We start from the raw sequence: 27762 nt of genomic DNA on the forward strand, positions 1-27762 counted from the left end.
TTTATTGTAATTTTGAGTATTTCTAACACTACTCTACTCCACTACATCTCGGATCCAAATATTGTACTTTTACTCCACTACAATTATTTGAAACCTTTAGTTACCAGTTACTTTGCATATATAAATTATAATATTATTAAACATACATGAACCACTTTAGCCCTATTTAGGCTATTTGAAAATAACCAAGCTTATAGAAAAAATAGCAGATCTACAAGCTCAAGATGTGTCTCATAACTATGCGTTGTGAGCTTGTAAATCTGCTATTTTCAAACATTTTGTACTTTTACTTTTGGTACTTTAAGTACATTTTGATACCAATACTTTTGTACTTTTACTCAAGTATATTTTGAATTTGAGGACTTTTACTTGCAACCGGAGTATTTCTACATTGCAGTAGGCTATTGATACTTTTACTTAAGTAAAACATTTGAGTACTTTTTCCACCACTGGCCATGTGTTGTGCACGCACGCACGCACGCACACACGCACACAAACTCCTCCCTCCCGTTCGCGGAGTGATCCTTTCTCAACAATAATGTACTTTCTGACAGCTCAGCCTCTTGGGGAAAGAATAGCTTTTGGTTCCCTTAGTGCTGCATTTTGGTTGTTGTCCTGAGCTCAGCAGAGCTCCGTTTGAAAGCATTCGTTCGCACATTCGGATTTATTCAACAGGCTGCGTTAGATGTAACTCCCGTTTAGCCCGGTGATGTTTTTGTGTTGTATAAACACTGTGTCGCGGGACTCCGGCGGCTCCACTATGCGGTGGCTGCAACTCTATGCTGCTACTACGAGCGTAAATGGAATCTACTACTGGTCATGTGAGGAGCTCAGCCAACCACGCACTGCTGTTACCGTAATGACTGGAAAATCGCGCAGAGGAAAAAACGGTAAAAAGCAGTTAATGGACTGCTGTGGGCGCAGGGGCACCACGGCCACTGTGGCCGTTTGGGCATGTCATTTTTCGAGGGGCACACGGCCAAAGAGAGGGGCAACGACGGCCATGGCCGTCGTGGCCGCCGTGAATTTCCTGCCCTGGTGGTAACTGCTTCTCTGTGAATGTGAGTCTTTATATACTGCAGGGAGATGCCCGTGTCATGGTGCATTTACAGTATATAGGCCTAGTGGCTTTATCCAAGGCACTTTACAATTAATGTACATTACATTCACCCATTCACACACACACACACACTCTCACACACTGATGCCACTGGAAACCATGCAAGGCACCAACCTGATGTCATCAATATTAAGCCAATATAACAGGACTTCATATGGGAATGCCCATATATGGAGGAAGACAGCCCATCATCTGTGTGGCTGGTTCAGACAGGGATCTCCAAGTACAGTATGGGCGTAAAAGGGATTGTATGTTGTGATGTCATGGGAACCACTCTAACAGAATCCCCTTTATGCCCATATATGGAGATCCCTGAGACGTCTTACTAGTTGTGACCATAGGTCGCAGTTTACCATCAGAACCATCACAGCTTTCACCTGCCTCAGTAAAGCATCCACAGACTGCCTTCATTTAATCCAAAATGCTGCAGCCAGACTGTTAACCAGGTCCAGTCGTAGATGTCACATAACTCCAGTGCTAGCCTCCCTGCATTGGCTTCCAATTGTGTTCAGGATTCGGTTTAAGGTCCTGGTATTAACTTACAGAGCTTTGCATGGTCAAGCGCCAGCATATCTAACTGACCTGCTTGAATGCTATGAGCCTAGCAGGACCCTGAGGTCAGCCAGCCAGTCTACTGATCGTCCCTCATACAACCTATGTCACTAAAGGTGACAGAGCCTTTCAGACAGTAGCTCCCAGTCTCTGGAATGCCCTTCCGCAGGACCTGAGAGCTGCAGTGTCTGTGGGTATTTTTAAGAATCAATTAAAAACCTTTCTGTTCAGGCATGCTTTTGCTGAATTTGGATATTGATTTTGTCCTTCCTCTAATATGTCTGCTGTTTTTGTGTTGCGTTCTATTGTATAGTAACTTTCATTGTTGTATTTTTATTGTATGTTGAAGCACTTTGTGAGTTTTCTCTGTGAAAAGTGCTATATAAATAAAGTTTACTTACTTACTTACTTACTTACTTACTTACTTACTTACAGCTTGACTGTATCTGTCCGTCCGGACGGGTATCACCTGACATTGTGGTTCCCCCGACATATCACTGTGACTTCAAAGGTGACATCATAGTGCAATGTGTTACTAGGCACTTTACAAACACATTGTTGAAGATTTTTTAAGGAGGTAAGGAATTCATTCAAGGACCTTTTAACATATCCTCTGACTATATAGGAAGGGAATATCTTCAGAATAGTGTCATATCCTGGAATAAATGTGTTTGTAAAGGTGTCTAGTAACCCATCTCACAAAGACTGAAATTCAGTTTACCTAGGAGAATCCGTTACAGCTGCTGAAAGTTGGGCTCCCATTAAATTAACAATACAGGATAAAACACACCAAAATAGATAATATCTCAGAAAACACTGATTGAATCTGCAGACTTCTTCTGTCACAAAAGGCTTTTTCAGCTTCACATTCAAACATAAATATTATACAATCAAATATGAGCTAGAACTCCAGATATATTATTTGTTAGGCCACAGTGGGATATGCGAGTTACACTCTTGTGTACACTACACATTTTAAAACACAAATGGAAACTAAATGGACCCTTAGTTAGTTTCATGCATGTACACTCGAGTTGCAAATGGAAAAATTGACACTGAGGATATTACTATTGTGATGCCTCTGGCCTTTGCCAGGGCTACAGTATGTATGCTGGGTATCTCTTCTCTGTTCAGTGCTTGGGAAGGGGAGACACCTTCAAGCTACTGTCTCCTCACAGATTATAAAATATGTTATTTTGTTTGTTTTCATATTTAGATTTGTTTATGTTTTGACTACATACTTTGATCGCCCAGCTCTAGGCCACAAGAAATAAGGGAAACGGGGGAGAGTTGTAACTTAAAGAGTGATTTTATTTACAAATATAAAATATTATGTTTCCAAAAAACATCAAAGCATGGGAACATACATGCCGAACTTCATTAAAACTTAACTCAAATGACCATAAAAAATACTCTTTATTTGGCCATGCCCCAGCAGTGTGGCCCAGGATGAAGCACCTTCTTCATCCTCCATCAATTGAAGAACATCTGGAGGATTTCAGAGTGGAAGCGAGCGATGGTTATGGAGTCTGCACACCATTTCCAGATCCTCAAACTGCTTTCCTAGAAGAACCAGATTCTCATCAATACGACTTAACCACACATACCCATACAAACTGTATAGCGCCCCTCTTCTGGAACAAACTTTCAGAGAATATCAGATCAGAGGAAAATAGGAGGTGACCAAGTATAGGAACCCCGTGGGACCTCTGTGACCTAAGTATATGGGGTTTATGTGGTTGAAATCCTTTTCATGTTTGATTAAATCTATCAATGTATTTAAAAATGTGAATGTTATATTTCACTTTCACTTTCACGACTGATTTTCTGTCAGTCGCCCACAGCATCTATCAGCATCAAATATGGGGAGCTAAATAGATATTGCATAAAGGAGGACTAAACAATTTGGATGGTTTTACTGTCATTAATCTCAGTTCAGTGGTATGGTAAATACATTCTGATAATCTGGTATGGACATGCTGTTATCATTCTCCACACACCTCCATTTTCTGGTGTTCTCTAATCCTAATACTGATACAATCCTAATACTGATACAGTGTGTGGTACTCTGTGTAGTGCTTTGTCCTGCCGCGAAGAACAGGAAGGACGGGGGGGAGAAATGTGGACGTGGAGGGATGGATTTCAAACCTTGTGCAGGTTTTGACCCGAAGAAGTGAATGAAGACAGTGAAGGTGTGTGTGTGTGTGTGTGTGTGTGTGTGTGTGTGTGTGTGTGTGTGTGTGTGTGTGTGTGTGTGTGTGTGTGTGTGTGTGCGTGTGCGTGTGTGTGTGTGTGTGTGTGCGTGTGCGTGCACGCTGCCTTTACCTCTCATCCTTCTAACCTTAAAACAGGCAGTAGTCGATGACAAAGAAGATGAAGAGGATGAAGGGAGCCAGTGACATCAGTCCGTCATCCTCCTCCTGCCTGATAATGTGAAAGTATCTCCCGAAGATGAGGCAGAACATCAAACGCTGGATGTAAAACACAAAAGAAAGGTCCCACTCTGGATTCTCTTCATCCTCTTCACCGTCCCATTGATCCAGAGCCATCTCCTCCTCCTCCTGGATGAGTGGTAGGAGTGGCCTCTCTGGGTCTAGACCCATTCTGCTGAGAAAATCAGACATCACGGTTCAAATGTCTTGAAATTTAAGTTTATGCCAGTGGTTCTCAAACTTAGAAATTTGAAGGTCTTCCCCTTAACTTTGACAGTGTACAAATGGAACCAATTTGTACACTGTCAAAGTTAAAGACTTAAAGGGTCAATTTAGACCCCCATAAAGGAACTTAGAGAGTCCCTGAAATCCACTTTGAGAACCACTGGTTTATACTATTATGGGTAATTGGCTGTGAAAACTTGCCACACCAACTCACTACAATGGAAAGTCTCTTGACAAGCGGTTACCAGGCGATGGGAAGTATGAGTGCTAAGGTTATACGTTCCACTTTTGCAGAGCAGTTGTTTGAGAAATGACTACTCACTTCTATTTGGAAAAAGAAAAGAAAAAAAAAAGAAAAAAACAGAAGAGTACCGACTGTAGGCTACTATGAATCCATTAAACAGAGCAAAACCTATTGGAAGAAAAGTTTTGGATTTAGGCCCTAAGTAAAAGTAACAATAAGCCAGTGTTGCAGGTAAAAAGTCAATTAAGTAGGCTACAAGAGTATTAGCATCAAAACATACTTAAAGTAGTGAAAGTAAAAGTCCTCCTCCTCCATTAATATAAGGAGTCCTTGACATTATATGAAAACGTTTGAGAAGCCCTGGACACAACAACTTTCATCACTTTGAATCCTGAGTGAAAAACCCTGTGGGAGAATCATGGCTGCAGGTAGGTCTACTTAATAGATCTATTAATTTGTTGACGTTCCATTCCTTTCATAGACAAATTATGTTAATCAACAAATTAACATATTGTATGGTTATTTTTAAGGACCATAAGCCCATCAGTGAAATGTGTGTGTGATATAGGAACGTTTTTTGTTGCCATTTTTGAAAATATACATTTAACATGAATCTAACATAGGCCTGCTAGCAAGGATCATTTGAAAACAAACAAAGCCATCAAAGCTCCAGTCCCTTTTACTATCATAGGCCCTATATGCTGTAGGCCTATTATGTTAATGCAAACCTGCCACTCCTATGAAAGTGTCAAAAGACTATAGTAGACCTATACTATATAGGCTACTGTAGCAGCTAATCTACAAGCTCACACACAACGTATCAATTATTGTTTGTGAGTTTCTAGATCTAATTTCGGTGCGTGACACCGGCATAGGCCTACTAGACGGTATTTAATCAATTCAACACATCCATTCAGAAATACGAGGCAGCTTATTATATGGTCGATAACATCAGTGAAAACTTTTCCCTCGTATTTTTAATAAACCACGTGAATTTGTTTTATGTTTAATAGGCTACATAATAACTTAGACTCACGTACCTGGTGATATTAGTGTGATTGTGTAAATTACTTTGATTGTAAAAATCAGTGCCCACTGACTGCCCACAGGTCAGTGTGATTGTGTCAACTGTCAAGCCACAACTTTAGGTAAAAACACTGCACGTGCGTGCCGTGCGTTCGTGGGTGGTGGGGACATTGGCTGATAGGGCACACACACGCACACATACAAACACGCACACGCTCAGCACAATGCACTGAATACAGATGAGAGCTGCCTAGTGCCTACCCTTCAGGTTGTAAACAAAACTTGTAGCCTACTATAACGGCTCGCGCCGCAGTGTTTCCCCCTGAATTTGACAGCTGACACAGGCCTACTACATCACTGATCTGTGCTGGGCACTGATTTTACCATCGAATTAAATATAGGCCGTACCCTAAAAGAAGAAAACTAAATTCTAAACCTTTAAGGGTCTAAAATGTAGGCCCTCTTCGAATTACAAAACGCTGGAAGTGGAATACAAGTGTGTATCTCTTCTGATTTAGGCCAAACATTCCACTAGGCTACTTTACAAGCAGAGACCTGAATGACTTATACTCTTATAATCCAATCTTCCAATTTAAACTACATAGTCCTGCTTTAGTGCAGCTAATTCCCCTAAAAGAACATAATGTGAATATGTTTTGGTGTCACAAGTGAAATAATTGGGTCATCCGTTGAACGATAGCAACAAAAGACCATTAACTGATAAATGTGTGCATTATATGGATCCACAGTATTTAGCCAGTTTGACACTAGATGCGTGTGGAAGCCCTGCCGTCCATGGAGCTTGACCTGGAGAGATAGCGGCTGGTTGTGTGGCCATCCTCCCCTATAGCATTTGCAATCTTTGACAGCACAGAACTCTTGAAACTCTGCTTGAAATCACCACCCATGAACACATACAGCACCGGGTTCAGGAAACTGTTGGCTGTAGCCACAGATGTGGCCACTGTAAGTCCCATCTTAATGTACTCATTGTGGTAATGGGGCTCCAGGAGAACAAATACATGGTACGGCAGCCAACATAAGACAAACGTGGCGATGAGTGCTGTCATGACTTTGAAGGGCTTGGAAGACTTGTTCATCCTACTAGACCGAAGTCTCACCATAATGATGGTGTAGCAGATTATGATGATGAAGAGCGGGATAACAAACCCTCCAATGAAGCGGCTTACTGCGATGGTCTTGTGGCTGTACACATCAGATGTGTTAAAGCATATCGTCTTCCCCAGATAGGTGGTAATGTGTCGGAAAAACATAGCTGGCATGCTTAGCACAATGGAGACAACCCAGGCTAAGACAACAGCCACAGACGCCTTCCCAATAGTGCGGTGGTTCTGGGCCCACACTGGAGACATGACGGATACACAACGGTCAACACTGATTATGACCAGCAGGAAGATGCTGCTAAACATGTTCAGGAACATCACGAAGGAGGAGAACTTGCACATGGCGAGCCCAAACATCCAGTCGTCTGTTACAATGTGGGTGATGTTAAACGGTAGAAAGGCACAGAATATAAAGTCAGAGATTGCAAGACTGAGGTACCAGGTAGTGTTGATGGTCCTTTTCATCTTGCAGCCAGCAATCCAGATCACCACACCATTGCCACAGATCCCCAGGAGAAAAATGAGCACATTGATCACCATCATAGTGATACATGAGGCCTCTTTGAAACACGTTGCATTGTGCGTGACAACGGCCTCTTCGTGTGGTGAGGAGTTATTATAGACGTAGTCATCGTAAAATGTAGAATTATAATCTGAATAAAAATCCATTGTCACCTCTATTTGGGTCAAATTCCCTGTGAAAAGAAAAATAAATAAAGAAAAGAAAACATTCTTTTTTAATGATTTAAATATCAACCCAGAGGATCTACTAGAAAAGTATCAAAAATATGTGTTTGATAGTTCCATAAAAGATCAATATCATACTTACGGTAATGTGCTGAGTGCTGCTGACTTGATGCTGTCTGGGTCACATTATGTTCTCTCAGCCTTGTTGTCTCCTAACATGTCAATCAACATTACATCTCCTTTTAGACAAGCAGCTGATTACAGCAGTTTCACAATGTTTCCTTCCCCCAGATGCTTTCAATACTGCATTTTGATTACTGGACTCTCCCAGTTAGTTTTAACCTTTCCTAAAATGCCATATGTTGATTATTATAAATATGACAATATATAATTTAATTCCCATACCCTGAATGATTGTGACCGTAGGTCGCAGATTAGTATGTGAACGGTCACAGCTTGTCTGTATGTATGTACTGTATGTATCTCTGTCACGCCTGACACTGTGGTTCTATGGGTTTGTCGCTCTGACATCATGCTCTAACGTCACTGTGATGTCAGGGGAATCACTCTTAACAGAATTGGTTTGCTGCTCTGATATCACGCTCTGGCTTCACTGTGATGTCACACTAACAGAATCCCTTTTATGCCCATATATGGAGTTCCCTGATGTCATCAATATTAAGCCTATATCTAACTGGACTTCATATGGGAATGCCCATATGGAGGCCACATCGGCCACATACCACACTAACAGAATCCATATATAGCCAAGACAGACGGCCAAGACAGCCCACATCTGTGTGGCTGGTTCTACAGACAGGCATCTCCATGTATGGGCATAAGAGGGTATGATGTCAGATGTCATAGACATCATAGGACTTTCATATAACGAATAACTGAATAAGCATGTTTGGGCTCTCACAGCATATCTCCATATACAGTACATGGATCTCCATATATGAGTACCAGGGATCTCGATAAATGGGTAACTGGTCCGAAATACATCACTGGCCAGATGGCCAAGAATTGGCCCTTTTAGGGAAAGGTCACATGTCGCCCTGAGGCGTCTTACTATATGTAATTTAACTAGAAATACTATTCCTATGAAACAGTGTGGGTTCGCTCGTGACTATATTCGGCAGCATGCTAACTGTCATGTGAAGCTCAACCAATACTCCAGCTAACACCACTCCCAGATGTTTTTCCGCACCTCAATTGCACCTCATTGGCTAAGCGCCCTGCCTTTGTACTGCCATGGTGGAACTTGGTAAATAAATGATGAAGATAACATAGTGTTCTCGCCTTTCAGGCGAGCCCTCAATTAGGGATGCATTCATTATCTGTTCAGGAAGGCTGCAGATAACCAATACACCAACATAGCCAGCGCAAAATGTGTGCTTATGAACAGCTAAAAATCAGCTGTCATCGGTTAATGTCAGCTTTATTTGCAGATACATATTGACTGAAAACTGCAAATATCGATATCTGGCCGAAACTGATGGTGCATCCGTAAATGTAATTATGATACTAATTATGATAAAGGAAATTATGTCTACATACCTTCACAGACATTACACGGATGTACTTTTACATTTTACATTTTTAAAAGCAAGTACAGTACTCCAGACAGTGCTTTAATTTGTACAAATGTGATAAGTAACTTGTTGAGTAATATTTGACCAGGGGTATCTATCTATATTTTGACTAAAGTACTGGGGTTGAGTACTTTGTCCTGTTGAAATGCCACGTATCATTCCTGTCAATGTCACATTCCAGTGGTGTGAAGAGACTTCTGCACACCCAGTTCCTCTCAAGCAGGTGCGTAGATGACAAGACAGTATAAGCATGGAATCTTAAAAAGGTCAGACCCGCACACTGCCACTTGCAAGTTCAAGAGAGTAGTTTAATAAATACAGAGCAACGTTTTGGTCGTGAGACCTTCCTCAGGCTGGATTCAAAGAGGCTGACAACATCACTAAATACATTTCGAAAGGTACAGACAACCAATCAGAAACAATCAATGTGATAGTTCATTGCACACAATGGTCATGTGCTACAGTGACTTTAAATGTAGGATAGTGCACAGTGCCTTTTTTTGATATCCTAGATATGTATCATTGAAAGTAACAAATAACAATAATACAAAGGAAAATAAAGTGTTTTGTTGATACATGTTAATTTCTGAATTATAAATATAGTTTTCTTCAAAAATGCCCCTTGAAAAGGTTGGCAAAGTTAGGTACAAAAATGGAACCCATAGACGTACCAGATACTTGTTGGGATGCATTTCACATCGAAGCCAGAGCAGCCCACTTGCTTTGGGTATCACAAATTTGATTGATTGATTGATTGGTTGAGGCAGGCAGGCAGACAGACAGACAGACAGACAGACAGACAGTTGTTGACCAGAAGACATCACGCACCAAAATTGGATACGTTGTGAGCTTGTAGATTGACCTGCTATTTTCGGCGGGTGACACCGTCCTACGACGACGAAGTATAGGCCTATAGTCATGTTGACAGCTATTAGCAGGTTTTCATAATATAATAATAATAATAGGCCTACTCAGCATATGACAATAAAAGTGGCTCTGGGTTTCTTCAAAGTTCCAAGTGACACTGCCGATTTAATGGCTTGTTTGTTCACAAAATGATCCTTAGTAGCCTGGAATTGAATGGAATGGAATGTCATCACCTAATAATTAATTAATTATGCAAAATAGCCTACATCGATCTAGGCCTACCTGCACCCAAAGGGTATTTTCACTCAGGATTCAAAGTGGTGAAAGTTGTGTGTTAATTGTGACCAGGGCTTCTCAATCGTTTTCATGCCATAATGTCAAGGACTAGATTAATGCATAAGGATTTTACTTTCACTACTAAGTAGGCCTATATTTTTATGCTTTTGTACTTTGACTTAAAATGGGAAATCCACCCATCTTCAGTATTGAAGTATGTCATTAATTAATTTACCTTCGGGGAGTTCTGTGGAAATACCAAAAAGTTCCCTCCTTCTCTGTGTTGCCTAGAACTGGAGGATTGATTTGGGGTTTTGTATTGAAAAGTACACTGGTTTGATGTCATCACGGTGTACTTTGCAATACAAACCCTCAAATCAAGTAGCCTATGTCTGTACTCTTATGTTTTTTTTGTTTGTTTTTTTCAACTAGAAGTGTGTTGTCATGTGAGACAGTCTACACTACAGTACGTTTAAAGGTAGTCATTTCGCAAACAACTGCTCTGCAAAAGTGGAACGTAACCTCAGCAGTCATACCTCCCACCGCCTTGTAACCATCTGTAACCGTTTGTCACCAGACTTTCCACTGTAGTTAGTTGGTGTGGCAAGTTTTCACAGCCAATTACCCATAATAGTATAAACAAGTGGTTCTCAAAGTGGATTTCAGGGACTCTCTAAATTCCTTAATGGGGGTCGGGTCCATTTGTTCCATTTGTACACTGTCAAAGTTAAGGGGAGACCTTCAAATTTCAAAGTTTGAGAACCACTCGTATAAACCTATACACTTCAAGACATTTGAACCGTGATGTCTGATTTTCTAGGCAGAATGGGTCTAGACCCAGAGAGGCCACTCCTAGCACTCATCCAGGAGGAGGAGGAGGAAGAGATGGCTCCGGATGAATGGGACGTAGATGAAGAGGATGATGGACATCATGGACATCATGTGTGCTACATCCTGTTTGCTGTTCTGCGTCATCCTCGGGAGTTATTTATTCATCAACAGGGAGGAGGAGGACAGCCCAGGAGGAGCTCTCCCTCTCTCGGACGGACTGCTCTTCTTGATCTATTTCATCATCCACTACTGCCTGTTTTAAGGTGAGGAGGTTGAGGAACACACAAAAAGTGTGTGTGTGTGTGTGTGTGTGTGTGTGTGTGTGTGTGTGGGTCATGGGTTAGATCCTGGGCACTGCCAACTCAGCGTATGAATAGCATGGCTTGGTTGTGGCGAAGAAGAACGCACCAAGTACAGTGCAACTTAAGTGGTTAAACCATAGGCTTGAACTGAAGTGATATTGATGAATTCCAAATATTATCAACGTATTCTGAGGCACCCCTGTACTTGCATCACAGCACCCTAGGGTGCCACGGCACCCACTTTGAGAAACCCTGTTCTAGATTAACTTAATGTGCAACATTGTTTTCTCACTCAACAGCAAACAAACCAATATAAAGTTTGAGTGTATAGAGGGTACTAGCACATTTCTAGTAAACTGTCAAATATTAGAGGCAGAAATTGCGAAAATAGCAGATCTACATGCTCACGAGCATGTAGATGGGCTATTTTCACAATTAGAACTTAACTCTTAGTACTCGTCAGGGTGGGGGGTCCCCAGTTGAAATATGATTATTTTGGAGGTTGTGGCCTGAAAAGGTTGAGAACAAGTGTTCTAGATAACGTCCATCAGTGTTTTTATTCTTCCACCTGGATTACAACTGACTATCTTCCCACGATTTTGCAAACTTACAGGGGAACTGTATACAATTTAGGACGCCATGTGTTTGATAATTCTGTTTATTTTCAATATACATTTCATTTGAAAAATATAAATTCTAAAATAAACCATTTCACCTGTTCTATAAAGTCACAAAAAAAAGTTAATTCAAAATGTATCATTATTTCATATACTAATAATATTTAACCTTTAGTTTCTCATATTTTATGTTATATCATTTTGTCCAACATGCTTATACAATTCACTTGGAACTTGCAACTTCCAGAAAAATATGTCCCAGACATAAGTCACACTTCTTATTTCCACACTTTGTAGTTTGTGGCTAAAACATTGATGTTCATAAGAGTATAAATTACACCTTTGTGCTGATGTTTCGATATCTGACCCCAAAAGAAAATGAAAATAATAATAATAATCACAATGATCATGATGGTATTCCAACATGCGACTATGTACATGATTTACAGGTGAAAGAAGGTGGCTCATGGGCCAAATTGTTACAGCGGCCATTTTGCTCTCACTTCATAGGGATGCAACAATAATCAAACTAATCGATTATTCTTTTTTAAATCAATAACTGATAATTTAATAAAATAAACAATTAATAATCTATCCCTATTTTGGACATGTCATTATAAGCATAAATCATTGAAATAGCTGGACAACCTTTACACGACTCTGTTAAGTGTGTTAATACGCTTATAAGGGATTAATCGATTAGTTGATATACATATATATGCTTATATACAAACACGCTTCTCGATTATTCGACTAATATAAAAAAAATCTATAGAATAATCGATTAGATAATTATTGATCATTTCACCCCTTTATGAATTAAGAGCAAATTGGCCGCTGTGTGAATGTGGTCAAAAGATCATACAAAGAGACAAAGAGTTGTCTTAGTGGTGCTGAGCAAAGTGTACACTTCCAATTAATCTCTCTAGTCTATTCAAACGTGTTTTTGGAACCCCCTCAAAGTACAAGGTATGTTACACAAAAATCTATCACTGTCGGGCGGAAACCTTGATATGTCCACAAAGTTTAGTTTGGTTATTTATAAAAGCCACAGACTGTATTTGTGTATTTTCTTTGTGAATAGGTTTACTTAAACTGTACAATGATATACACATATGTGCAGTATTGTTCTAGGTTTGTATTTTAGTAGCCTCTGTATGTCATTACTCACATAATTATTATATATCTATGTGTATGTATTTTGTGAAGTCAAGCTCAAACGAGTGGCAGCTAACAGGTATACAAACACATTGTTTTCTTTTTTTTAAGATGCAAATAATGTAACCTTTTTGGCTTGTCCATTTGTCCATTTCATTATCTTGCAAAATGAAAATAAAAAGTTATCACGAAAAAAAAAAAAGATTACAGACAGATTGAACCACTTTCAACTTGGCATCCCTATTTTTGGCATGTTATTATAGGCGAAAATGTTCCAGCAACCTAGTTTTTCTTCCAAAGATACAAGAAATAACCAAAGAGCCTGTATATTGGCTATTTCCGCTACTTTTGCAGGACAAGTATAAAATACACGACCAAGTATGAAATACGGCATTCATTTATGAAACAAAAAGAAAATGAGAAAATATGGAGATACAAGGTTTCTGCCTGACAGTGGCCATATCCGAGTGTGAAAGTGCATTAGTGTGGCTTTTAGGAAGAAGGTACAGTAGGTGTGTTGAGTCAAAGCACGAAACGCAAGCGAAACGGGAGCCATTTCCTCAATTTGTAATCAAATACAGACCCTTCCAATTCACCCTTCCAGTTACAGCCACAACTGTACATCTTGAGGTGGAATGAATGTGATGATGACAGGCAGCATCAAGGACAGACAGTGAGGGCTCAAACTATTTTGTGTGCTTATGGATAGGCCACGGTGGGACATGCAAGTTAACAGTGTACACACAGTACAATCTCGGTGTTCATTTAGCTCTGAGAGTGCAACAATGGGTCCATTTGGTTCCATTTGTGCACTCTTTGATTTACAAATGGATGAATTGACACTTAATATGGATTTTACTGTGGATTAAAAAATATAAGCAAGTCTGGGGGAGCACATTATGACAAAAAAACTAAAGTTAAATTAAAAAAAGAGAACAGGTGATCCAAATTGTCACATTCAGCAATTCCCAACAGCATTCCATATCATAACTGTGACACAACAAGGATTAAGTATTGCTGACTTGACCAAAATAGTGACACTGTCCCATTCAAAGAAACTGACATGGATTTAATATTGTTCCTAATCTTTTGTCAGATTCACATGAACTTCAGATAATTCTCTTATAAGCCACTTAGGTAAATCATTTTGTGCAGCACACAAGCAATGTACATGATACAACATCCTAGCAGGGTTCGATTTGTAAAAAAAAAAAAAAGAAAGAAAGAAAAGAAAAGAAATACATAAAAAACGGAGGGGGTACCTTTTCTATTTTCACTCTCTTTGCATTATTGTTTTGGACACATTTTTACAAAGTTTTCCAAAATAGGGACACCAGCGTTAATTTGTGATATTATCAACCATAAATATCAGACAGTCTACATTAACAAAAAGGAAATGACTAGAAGCAAAGATAAAACATATCCCCCATCCCTCCAGAAAATAGAACCCTGATTCCTAGTAGTGGTGGAAAAGGTACTCACATTTTCTACTTAAGTAAAAGTATCAATACTGCATTGTAGAAATACTCTGTTAGGGTGCCCTCACACCAAACTACCTATGAGAGTGGAATCCGCGTTCCGCCAATGCATTTCAATGAGAGTGAAGCGGTTTCATGCCAGCAGAGGATTTCTGCAAAACACGCTCCCTTATCATTGAAATGCATTGGCGGAACGCGGATTCCCCTCTCATAGGTATTTTGGTGTGAGGGCACCCTAAGGGTACAGTGACACCGAACGACCTATTACCGATTCCACCAATGTATTTCATTTGCAGAAATCCTCTACTGGCAGGAAACCGCTCCATTCCCACTGAAATACATTGGCAGAATTGGGAATCCACTCTCATAGGTAGTTTGGTGTGAGCGTACTCTTGGGCACGGTCACACCAAAGTATGGTTGCCAGCTGATAATATTTTGAGAAATCTGCCATTAGCGGATTTCTCCAAAAAAACGTTCCATTCCCATTGAAATGCATTGGCAGAATCCGCTTATCATCTGGCAACCATACTTTGGTGTGACCTTACAAGTCCAGAATTCAAACTTTACTTAAATTAGTCAAAGTAAAAAGTACAAAAGTATTGGCATCAAAATGTACTTAGAGTACTAAAAGTAAAAGTACAAAATGTTTGAAAATAGCCGATCTACAAACTCACAATGTGTCGCTATGCGACGCGTTGTGAGCTTGTAGATCGGCTATTTTCAAATAGCCACGGTATAAAATGGGCTAAAGTGGTTTATGTATGTTTTATAATATTATAATTTATATCTGCAAAGTAGCTAGTAACTAAAGTTGTCAAATAAATGTAGTGGAGTAAAAGTACAATATTTGGATCCCAGTAGTGGAGTAGAAGTAAAAGTATTGGAAATTACTATTGAAAAAGTACAAATACCTCAAAATTGTACTTAAGTACGGTACTTAAGTAAATGTACTTAGTTACGTTACACCTCTGATTCCTACTAGTACTGTGAAGTTTGGCTGGGGACCACGTGATGGTTACATAATAGGACTGTATTCTCTCATCCAAGAAGCGCGCAACAAGAAAGAATAGATAACCAAAATGTGCACACACAAAAAAAGAAAACATTGCTGTGTATGATTTTAGATTAACAAGTAAAAAAGCTTTTAAAACTGAAAGAAAGATTTGCATGCGCGCGCGCGCACACACACACACACACACACACACACACACACACACACACACACACTTTTTGCATCAAAAAGATAAAAAAAAAAAAAAAGATAATGATCTCCCAACCAGACAACATGCCATGTTAATTAACTGTTAATTAACTAGCAACATTATAGATACACCATTTTGTACATTTCTATCTCTTTAGTAATACAACAAATGTCTGGAAATAAAAGTACTTGAAAAGTAAAGGACAGGCAGAATAGTAGCAATATCAAAAGCCCATGCTGCATCAAAAATCAACATGTAGCATTTCTTATATTTTTCATAAGCGTTTAATCTAGAACAAGAGGTAGAGCTACAAAAATTATTACTTTCCTGCTACAGGAAAATGTAATTACAATAATAAAAATGTATATAAAATTTCAATTCATTATACTATATATATATATACAGTATATATATATATATATACAGTATATATATATATATACAGTATATATATATATATATATATATATATATATATATATATATATATATATATATATATATATACGTGCTACATACACACACACACCAGGGAGGGCAATCCATGGGAGACCCGGGTTCGAATCCCAGGCATTACACATGCATGGTCAGAGATGGCTGCAGCATTTTCTATCAATCCGTGATATGTGGGAGACATTGCATAGAACAGCAGTAAAAGGAATTACACCTATCCAGTGTTTAAGTAAGCAAGACACCGTTGAGTTGTGAGAGAAGAAAAGAATAAAGGAAGAGGGGGAAAAAAGCACTCCTAAAATGGCTTCCTTCGTTGAAAAACCGTCGTCTTCGTTGTTACTGTAACTTCATTGCTGTCCCATCCATTCACTACTCCACTGTTTTGTGCTCTTTGTTGCCACTCATTCAGAACAATGTCTTTGTGATCATGGAACAAATATTGTAAAGAAATAAGAAATAAGAGAGCTTGTATGTGGTTCAAAATCTGCCAGGCAGGGAGGAGGCAGTGTGGGGGGCTTCACTACAGAGAGGTTTCGGACCCTCTGCCCTTCCAGAGGAATCTGTTGTCATCACTGCTGTCAGGGTCCATGTCTATTCTAATCTGAGGCACAGATTTCAATGGACTCAGCTCAGGGCTGGAAAACAAAGGAGAAACATTGTTACCTTTTTTGCAATCAAATACAGATGTTAGAGTTAAATGGTGACTATCAGGGACGTGCTGGGCCCCTGATTCAGCCCGGGAAAAAGAGTTGGAGAGGCCCTCATTGCGCGCTATAGAGAGAGATCTCTCTCCAATTACATGAGTTATATTTCTCGTTGTCGGGTGGAAACCTTGTATGTCCAAAACCGTTTGTTTTGTATTTATCATTTTAAAAATGATTTAAACTAGTGAAAACAGCCGATCTACAAGCACACAACGCCTCGCGGTGATCTGCTGTTTTCACTACTTTTGTGCAAACAGTTTAATTTTTACTTTTGTGCAAACAGTTTTTTTCAATTTTTTCCTAATGGCCGGCCTGGACCGGCCAGGAATGAAGCGGCCGTTCAGGAGCTTTTCCCAATGGCCAGCACGTCCCTGGTGACTATTCATGATTATTATACTACTCAAACATTCCAATTTTGAAGGGACTACCCCCAGGTTGATATGCATTAAGGTCCCACTGGACCAGATGAACAGATACAAAATATCATTCAAGTGGCTGGTAAAATACAGGGCCATTTTGAGTCCCCTCCTTGAGTCTTAATCTGTCTCTGCTCAGTTTACATGCCCACCCCCGATGGGTGGGGGGGGGGGGGGGGGGGGGGGGAATCCTTGAGTTTTAATCTGTCTCTGCTCAGACTAATCTAATCTCATGAAATATACTTGGATCACATTTGGACTAATCCACTAGATGACAGCATTGGCCACATCTGCTTTGAGCTATAATCTAAATGCTGGTGCTCTCTAACCTCCCCTAGTGGCGAAAAAATGAACTTCTGAAGGACTCATTAATCTCTCACCACTAGCTTCTTCAATATTGTCAATTAACAATTTATGCCCATTTCTTAAAAAAAAGAAGAAAATAAATACTATCATTATTAATATTAAAATTAATAATGATAGTAATAATATTAAAATTAAAAAAAGTTCAAGTTCAGAAGAATTGTGTTTTTTTTTTTGTCTTTTGAAAATGTGTATCTTTTATCTACCTACAATGGATACAGACAATTACTAGAAAATTAGTAGATTAGTAGAGGTGCAACAGCTAATCAAATAAATCGATTTAATCAATTATTTAAAAAAATAAAGATTATTAAATAAACACGAAAATTAATCGATAAAGTTTTGATAAAGATAATCACTAGGAAATGTAATGATTGTTGTAGTCCTAGCTATATAAATGCAAGAACAAGACCATGGATGATGAGTACAAGATGTTTTATGTCTAGTGACTCTATAGTTCCTTTAGTCTGAATGCAATAAACATACTTTTGTTTCTACACTGCCAGGAGATCAAGGGATTATAGGATAAGTACACACCCATAGTGAATATAATATCAGGATTTGATCTGAGCTCTTAAGTATATTATTTAAGATTTCATGCCATATAAACACTATAATACACTAATATGTTTGTGTGCATGCATAGACAAAAGCATTTACTCCTGGAACTTAATTGTTACTAATAACTACCAGTTTTTAGTAACAATTAAGTTACTAATAAGTGGCGTCTTACTACCAGTAAGACGACTAAGGGCGACAAGCGACCTAGGTCTCGCCATGTCTTGGCCATCTGGCCAGTGATCAGTTACCCATATATGCAGACCCCTGGTACCCATATATGGAGATCCATGTACTGTATATGGAGATATGCTGTGAGACCCCAAACTGCTTACTCAGTTATTCATTATGTGAAAGTCCTATGACATCATAGATACAATCCCTTTATGCCCATATATGGAGATCCCTGTCTGTAGAACCAGCCACACAGATATTGACTGTCTTCCTCCATACATGGGCATTCCCATATAAGTCATGTTAAGATATGGGCTTAATATTGATTACTTCAGGGATCTCCATAAAAGGGCATAAAAAGGATTCTGTTAGTGTGGTTCCCCTGACATCACAGTGATGTCGGAGCATCAAACCCATAGACCGTAAATAAGCGTACACAGACAGAGACATGATGTGCCGTTTCTCATACTAAACTGCGACCTACGGTCGCAAATGTAGATTAGCTATTAGAGAAGAAAGGTGGGGAAGGCATGTCTGTCCCCATGTCCAACTAGGAATGGGACAATATGAACATTTCTAATCCCGATTATTGTGATCAAAGAAATTACGATTTGCGATATTATCGCGATAATCAAAATATCCCCAACATCCATTATCCTGGGTCGGATCATTGGCCAAAACATAGCAGATCTACAAGCTTGCAACGCGTCGCAAAGTTGTGAGCTTGCTTGCTATTTTTTGGTAAAGAGATTTGGTAGAGAGTGAAAAAAAGACTGTATCAAGTACGTTATTTCCAGGTCTGTCTTACCAATTAGAGGGTTTAAATGTTACCGGATATGCAGCTCATTAAATAAAAGTGAATTGATTCCAGTGCATGGCGGAGGATTATTTCACGATAAATTCAAATCTCCACGATACGATTATTGTGAGTGTTTTTTTTTTTTGTTTTTTTTTAAGATTTGTTTTTGGGCTTTTTTATGCCTTTATTTGATAGGATAGTAGACTGACAGGAAATGGGGAGAGAGATGGGATATGACATGTGGCAAAGGTCGTCCGGATCGGGAATCGAACCGGCAACGCCAGCAGGCATCATAGCCTAGTATGTGGTATGCGCCTTAACCACCAGGCCAGCGGGCGCCCCGTGAGTGTTTTTTTTTATCACGATAAACGATAATAACGATCATCGTCCCATCCCTATGTCCTACACACTAGGGATGGCATGTCTGTCCCAGGTCTCACCTGGACAAGCAGTTATCCTGGTAGTAGCGGAGCTGCTCAGCACGACGTGTGTCTGTCGAGGAAGGACAGGGGCTTCTCTCCTCCTGTGGACCAAAAAATAACCAAGTATTATTTCCATGCAACTAATGTGTTGCTTAATGTGGCTACGCTAACATGTTGTGTACATCAGTGGTTCTCCAAGTGGGATCCGTCCGGGGGGTTCCAGGGGGTCCCTGGCAAAATGTGTTAATGCAGCAGTACAGTACTCACTACACTTCTCTCTTCTGATAGCAGCTGTTTACTTATATTTACCATAAGGTCAGCAATTCAGCGCTACAGCTAAATTAGCTACTAAAATACAATATTCAAACGAAGCCAACTACTGTGTATACAGTATATAGCCTACAGCATGTGCATATTATAATAAAAATAATTGTAACATGGCATACTGAAACAAATGTTTTTGAAGATATTTAGCCAGAGAAATTGGTATTATTAATGAACAAAATACAGTATGATGAAGATACACAGCTAATTCTACTCTCTGAGTTAAATTAACACTCTGGATTTTGTGTGTATCTAAGACATACAGTAGGCTAATAAGAAGAGTCTGGTTCTCAAATGAGAAAATATCAAAAGGCTATCAACAAGACTGCAGGTCAGTGAAAAAAGAATGTTAGTGACACATATCAAAAGATGTCAAAATGGGGACAAAGAAATCATGAATGAAACGAATCAACTATATTAATTCAAATGCAGTCAGGAACACAGTGTAGGCCTGACATAAAAGGAAGGAGAGAGAGAAGAGAAAGAGAGAGATAAGTCCTGTTAGTATCATGCAGTTAAAGGCAAGCGGTGAAGAAAAGAGTCACAGGCCATCGCCACAAGCCCAGCGAGAACAGGAAGAGAGGAGGAGCTTGAAGGTGGCTCCTCCATTGGCTGAGGCCGGCGGTGCGCGGTCTACTCACTGTCGGAGGCCTTATCACCTAAGAAGGGCTCTTGTTCCATCATGTCCATGGGGATTTTAATGCTGGGCACTTTCTCATTGTAAGGGTAGTCAGACTGTCGGGGGAACAGAGAACAGAGATGTATACTGTGCACATGCTGAGCCTGGGTGTAGCCAGTGACACACTCCAAGGTGCCTTCCATCACTACCTCCGTATGAAAACATGACAAACCTACGAACAGTCTGTCAAGGAGGACTACCCTGAGTTGAGTGCAGGAGGCTGTGTCAAACTTCATGTCAATTTGTTAAAGAAAATATATATATAATTTATTATACTGTATAAAAAAATCATTATTTGGGGTTTTGTCTGCGATGCCGGTTAGAGGTTCTAAACATCTGTTTCAATATATTTTGGGTTATTTGCCCAGCCCTACTGTAGGTGTAATACAAGCTCCATAAAGGAAGACCCCAGACAACCTGTAACATCAAAGTATGGTTTCTACATTCAGTAGGTGCTTATTGACCATAGTTTCTTCTTACATCATACTCGGGTGAATTATGGTCAATTAGAGCAATTGGTTCCCAAACAGGGGTCCTTGTCTGTTTGGAGGTAGGCCAACATTTCAAACATCTAAAATCATAACATTTTTAGGTAATGATAATGTAAAAAAAATTGTAAAATAAAAAAAGTAGTAAGAGTAGTAAAATATTTAGCCCATGACAAGTATTAGCAGTATGTAACAGTATGTAACTAAATAATAACTACTGTACATTGGAACTATTGGAACAGCGGTTCTTTTTTCCATTTACTGAAAAACGGTAAGCTTTGTGACAGAAGATGGTTTCCACTATGTGTGTGCCTGCGCGTGTGCCTGCGTGCGTGTGAACGGTCACGTTTGGGGGGTATCAGCTTGTTAGATTTAAGAGGCGTGGGGCTCCGATGGGGAAAAGTTTGGGAACCAGTGAATTAGACATTATGGCATGAACGGTTTCATGTCTTATGGTGTAATGCAGTGGTTCTCAGGGTAGATTCCAGGGACTTTGTGTGTTCCTTTAGGGGGGACTAAATTGACCCATAAGTATCTAACTCTAACAGTGTACAAATGGAAACAAATGAACCCTAACAGGTTCATTTGGTTCCATTTGAACACTGACAGAGTTAAGACGAGACCTTGCCATTTTAAAGTGTGAGAAACACTAGTGTAATGTGTTGCTGCAGGCCTTACATCGTCCACGTCGCTGTCTATGCTGCCCCTCTTTTTGTTCTTCTTCTTCTTCTCGTCCTCCTTCTTCTTCTTGTCCTTCTCTGGGATGACGTCGTCCAGGAAGCTCAACTCGTGCTGGGAGAACATCCAGTCCATGGCCTTCCTCACCGCCACCAGAGCAAGGATCTGAACACACACAAGAGAACATAGTCGTTTGCTGTCGGGATATCTCCACTTTCTTTTCGTAAATACTCCACTCAAGTATTGATATAATACCGACTATAAATGACCCAGACCCATAAATATGCAAAAGATTATTATGGCCGTCATTAGTCCATGTCTCATATCAGCACAGGGAGAACACAAGATAATGTTTAACAAGTGAAATATGATTAACAGAGCCAAACCATGTCAAGGGCTGACTCTTTTGTGACTCCTTTCTACCTAATTTGCAGGGTTGATAGAGTAGCCATTAACCACTTTAGGAGAAATGTCACATCTGCTGGGACTTTTGCATGCACCCTAGACACTAGACAGTTATTGATTCAATATTTAGATATTTAATATTCTTGCCTTTTGCAAGAATATATGCACAAGAGATGCACAAGAGATACGTTATATAGTTTAATTTGTATTAATTTATTCGTGAATACATTTTCTCCAATGACTTGAATGGGAAAATGCAAAAATGTAACTTTTCCCAAATATGGAGCTGACGTCATCAACCCCAAGAGACTGACACTGTACTGTATGTCCATATATGGGCATTCCAAGATTGGGCTTAATATTGATGACATCAGGGATCTCCTTATATGGGCATAAAAGGGACAAGGACGGAATGGTTAGCACCGCTCAAATACTGTATAATGAAATGCCTAAAACAGGCATGTCAGTCATGCCAGGGTTAATGTGGATAAAATGTACATGCATATCGTCACTGTCGGGCAGAAACCTTGTATCTCCAAGTTTCAAATTTGTCTGTTTTTAGTAAAGCCCTGCTTCATCATACAAGGCCGTCGAACAAAACTAGTGAAAACAGCAGATCTACAAACACACAAGTGCGAGGCGTTGAGTGCTTGTAGATCGGCTGATTTCACTTTAGTTAATTTTTTTTAATGATAAATACAAAACGAACGCTTTTGGACATACAAGGTTTCCACCTGACAATGATGATATTTACATGTATATTCACTATAGATATATTATGTTGCTCACCATGACGGGGAATATAATGGCAGCCACGGTGGACTTGAGGATCCAGAGCATAGCCAGGCATAAGACCTGGATGAAGGTGAAGAGGTGGACCTTCCTGAGGGGAACGTGACGCAGGTACACCAGGTCTGGCTGATGCTTGGCGGGCATCATCATCAGCATTATGCGGTCCATGAACTAAAGAAAAAGGGAAGAGCACAATACAGTAAGCATACGTTGAACAGGGGATATTATAGCTAACTAATACTAAAAGTGTAAAAATAATAAAATAAAAACTAAAAAAAAAAATTAATTGCATGTAAAAAAAGAAATCCACCAGCTTTTCTTTCAGCTTTAATGAATCACACTGAACCTCTGCCTATGAGGGTGGATTCTGCCAATGAAAAATTAAATAACTAAATAAAAAAACATAACACAATCTAGTAAATTCCTCAAACTACTTATCCACTCATTAAAGGACAATTTTGCTTTTTGGAGCTGTGTGAAACACAGGCTCCCTATACGTGGCTGTGTGGGTCTGTCTGTCTGTCTGTCTGTGTGTATGTAGCCTGAACTTCCTAAACTTCGGCACGCTACTAGTCCCACAGTTTTGCCACCACACACTCGCGCCATATGTCAAATCGACCGGCTTACTCGGGAATCGTGGGCTATTACTTTTCTAAGAGAAAGGTTCTATAGTTTAATTGATATTAATTTATTAGTGAATTAATTTTCCCCATTGACTTAGAATGGGAATCGCAAAAACTCACATTCAATTATTTGTCTCTCGCAAACCACAGGGGCTACAGTTTCAAGACTTGGAGAGGAGGTTCATAATGATTTCAAGGATTAAATAAAAAATAATTGTGTCATTTGGCCTCATGGTGGCGCTATAACACCCCACTTTACGTTTTGGCCTGTAACTCTTGAACCGTAGGTCGGAAAATTATAAATATTTTTTCCCTGGATTCCTTGGGTCATGACGCATCTCCCCATATAGGCCACGCCCATTTGCGCCATGATAGATTTTCCGCCATCTTGAATTTTCTCCAAAACACACTTTTTGCTCCTTTTCCTACATATTTTCTTCAAATGTCACAAAAATCGGTACACATGATCCACACACACACACACACACACACACACACACACACACACACACACACACACACACACACACACACACACACACAGCTCCACTTCACACGGGTGTGATTTTTTTACAACAATGGTTCAGATTTTAATGACATTGATTTCAGTGGTTGGGGGCATGTGTACAGTACAAGTGTCTAAATATGTATTTTTAGATACAATAAGCCCATTCCCAAGATGAACCACAATCATTCATGGGCAGATGTGACTTATGGGGTCTAGCAGTGTTACTGTAAATAGTAATAAAGAAATTGCCAGCTTATTGTGTCTAAAAAGACACATTTAGGTACTTGCCCGCATGCCCCCATGCACTGAAATCAAATTCATTAAAATCGCTAAAACAATAGAAAGAAGTAAATGAAAACATTTTACCACTCATTTTTTCTTTTCTCTAATTACGATCTAAAATATGAACCCTTGTAAAAACATAATAAGTTGTCCTTTAAACTAACTAAAAACTGAAGGACTAAATATGAAACTAAAACGATGTCAAAACTTTAGTTGAGTTGAACTGTTGAACTTGGAAGGGTAGAGGTAAGACCTCTGGTTTCTCTGGTGTCCTATAGCGAGGTTTACGAGTAAACCCCTGACAGGGAAATGGTTTTCACACTTCAGCTTTTGCTGCAACAGACACTATCACTAAAAAGGAAACCTTTTTGCACCAATGAATCCTCAGAGGCTTTCTTTTTGTTCTCACTTGCAAAGAGGGAGGGGAGAATCATTCAAAGCATTCAGCATCCATTTCTAGCTGCTGCTATCGATTATATTCTTCTTAGAGATTAATCTATAGATTAATATTTCAATTAATTGAATAATCGAGAAGTGTGTGTCTTTGTATTTTTTATATATCAGCGAATCGATTAACGACTTTTTCTTTTGTCGCACAATGTTTTTATGCAAAAATAGGGAAAAGCTGTGTTCTACAAGCTCACAACACAGCAAGATGCGATGCATTTTGAGCTTTTAGATCTTCTATTTTTCACAAATCTTTTCTTTTATATTTCAAAACGTTTCACAGATATTTCCAAAACATAATCATTCATTTATTACATTATATATATTTTTTAAAATCATTTATTAAATCAATTAGTTTAGATGACTGTTGCACCCCTATTCATTTGGTACTCAACGTCAATAGAGGGTATGCACTAGGGGTGTAACAATATAGTAACTGTATCGAAATATAGTTTTTAACTTAAAAAACCGAAGTATATCGAAATGAAAACAGCTAAAATCGAATCGTATCGTTTTATTTTGTATCGTATCGAATCGGCAGTGCAAAGAATCGATTGTATCGATACTACCTTCTTGTGCATTGTATTTAGCATTTTTAAGAAGAAAACATGAAAAGGAGGGGTTTAATTACTTTTCCATTCCATATAGCTACACTGGTCTATCGATAAATGTGTGTAATCTCTGGGTTCATGTCAAGGTGCAGGTTTGTCAATATACAATATCCATGTATTTGGCAGATAATCAGTGTTTACTTATTTATATCCATAATAATACATGTTTCCCTTAAAAACCTGCACTATCCACACCTTTCACACAAATTTAATTTCTTTGATAAATAGTTACTATATCGATTTTAAATCATTGAATCGAATCGTATCGTGTCGCCATGAATGAACCAATATCGTCCATGTATCGTATCGTCAACCATGTATCGTGATATGTATCGAATCGCTATTAAAATGTATCGTTACACCCCTAGTATGCACGTCCACTGGGACCCACCCCCCTAATCTAGACTGAGTGGCAAAACATTGAGCAGCATGGAGCATTGGAGTTTGGAAGTGCTAGTTGCAAATCACTCAACGGCCCTGCATACCACCTGTTTCTAATTTGCACATAATGCAGGAGGCAGCAGGATGTTGTGTTGTAGAAAACGAGTGCTTCCAAACTCTGACACTTGGAAAAATAAAAACCTGCACAGAATGTCTTGACAGAAAGTAGCTCATAACATGCCTATGGTGGATTTTTATGAAACAAAAACTTTGCAGATAGAAAGAGGATAATTCAAGCTTTCAGTACAGCCGCAATGTTGGTGAGTTAACTTTGTTTAATACAATCAGATGGGACTTTTCTGCTTGGATGTATGGGCTGTCAATGGCAGGAATTAGTGTTTTGCCACTCAGTAGGCCTGATCCCACATAACTTCCAGCAACAGTGATGTCACGCGCATAAAGAATGAATGGATTGAAATTCCTCACAGTGGGAGACAATATTAACCACTTCAACCTCGTTGTACAGGGTCTCCCAGGGGTCTATACTTGGACCCCTCCTTTTCTCCCCACACACCAAATCTCTTTGCCGAAAATAGGCAATCTCCAAACTCGTGGATTTCCAATAGCCTGAGAGATCTGCTATTTTCTGCGAGTGTTCGTCCATGTTCTCAGAATGTTTGGCTATTATAACATGCCCTGAATAGGAACGCTACAGTTAATGTGATTAATATAATGCAGTGTATCTTTAACCAAGATTCCAGGTAAGCACTTCCACAGGGAAAGCCAGAAGTCTGAGGACAGAGTTCAGCACCATGGCCAGCGTCGGCTCCTTGGCCAACTTCTATCACTAATCAGCTTGACTTGATGACATTTGCGCTCTGGCTAATAAGCTGCTCACAGCTGCGATTAATTGTTTCTGATCAAGCTTCTACTATAAATAGTGGTCAGTGTTCCTCAGACTCTAACTGATGTCCTTGGTGGAAGGAGAGTGCTTGGGTGCTAAGTGATATGCTATACTTGTTTGTTTTACCTGTTTAGGAAGGATAATGAAAGGACTTTGACTGTGCGCTACATTTTGTGTTTGCAATTAGCATGGACATTATACTCCATACCGGGAAGGATTAGTATTGAACTTTATTTTGACTTCCCTATTCCTGCTATTGTAACAAGAAAAATCACTGCCTTTGAGCATTGAAACTGCCTCTGTGTTGCCTATCTGTGTTGGTCTTCACAGTACCTGTACTCCATTGAGAGACGCCACTCCCATGTAGAGGAATACTCCATACAGCACAGGCATAGGGATGAACTGGAAGGCAAAGGAAAACATGGCTCAGCATTTTCCACAATATTTGAGCTACAATAACATGTACTTAGTTAAACAGCATCTATTGAAATCATAAGAGATGCATTCACTTTGAAAATGCGTAATTCAAGTGTCACATCCTCCAAACATCATTTATCCTCATTAATGCTCATTGTCAAATGGCACCATTTCTAGCTACTCAGTTCAGAAACCTGCCTCACTACCAGTGACATCATCTGTAAGCAGATTTGGCCATCTCTAACAAGATTTCAACACCAAACTTAAAGGGATATTTCACTTTAAACAAATCTACCATGGTTAAAATGGAGTTTGAATTAAAATGGGTTTGTATAGGAAGGGGCTGTGTCTGATCAAATTAATATTAAATATGTAAATACAGAATCAAGCAATTAAAAACCTGCTCCCAAAAGCCTGAGTAGATGATAAAATTACCCGGGTGAAAATGGGTTACAAAAATCGTGGGGGAAAATATTATAAAAAAATAAAAAAAAGATGATAAAATTACCCAATTCTTTTTTTTTGTGAAAGTGAAATATCATTTAAATAAAATATTATATTTAATGCAAGAATATTAGCTTCTATTTCAGCATGTTA

General features: G+C 39.3%; 2 protein-coding genes across 3 annotated transcripts in view; both read right to left on the reverse strand.

The window, feature by feature from the left end:
- Nucleotides 1–6202: 6202 nt before the first annotated feature.
- LOC308295627 (chemerin-like receptor 1) lies at nt 6203–7392 on the reverse strand (the record flags this gene model as incomplete). The annotated part of the gene is made up of 1 exon (XM_080738676.1): nt 6203–7392. One exon carries the CDS (start codon nt 7390–7392, stop codon nt 6367–6369), a length of 1026 nt encoding a protein of 341 aa, XP_080594802.1. The 3' UTR covers nt 6203–6366.
- Nucleotides 7393–16710: 9318 nt separating this feature from the next.
- slc4a4a (solute carrier family 4 member 4a) overlaps nt 16711–27762 on the reverse strand; it is a gene marked incomplete at its 3' end in the record, with an annotated part of 72677 nt that continues 61625 nt past the window's right edge. The window contains exons 20-25 of one of the 2 annotated variants that reach the window (XM_080739633.1): nt 27082–27150; nt 22990–23163; nt 21796–21960; nt 20592–20685; nt 19645–19727; nt 16800–16825 (exon numbers count right to left, since the gene is read on the reverse strand). In XM_080739633.1, coding sequence (XP_080595759.1) covers nt 19681–19727; nt 20592–20685; nt 21796–21960; nt 22990–23163; nt 27082–27150 — 549 coding nt within the window. Of the gene's footprint in view, nt 16826–19644; nt 19728–20591; nt 20686–21795; nt 21961–22989; nt 23164–27081; nt 27151–27762 lie in introns of both variants that reach the window. The other variant, XM_080739632.1, reaches the window with a different exon arrangement.

This window comes from Nannobrachium achirus (genome assembly GCF_963921795.1).
Source record: "Nannobrachium achirus genome assembly, chromosome: 12".
In the NCBI taxonomy this organism is placed as follows: Eukaryota; Metazoa; Chordata; class Actinopteri; order Myctophiformes; family Myctophidae; genus Nannobrachium; species Nannobrachium achirus.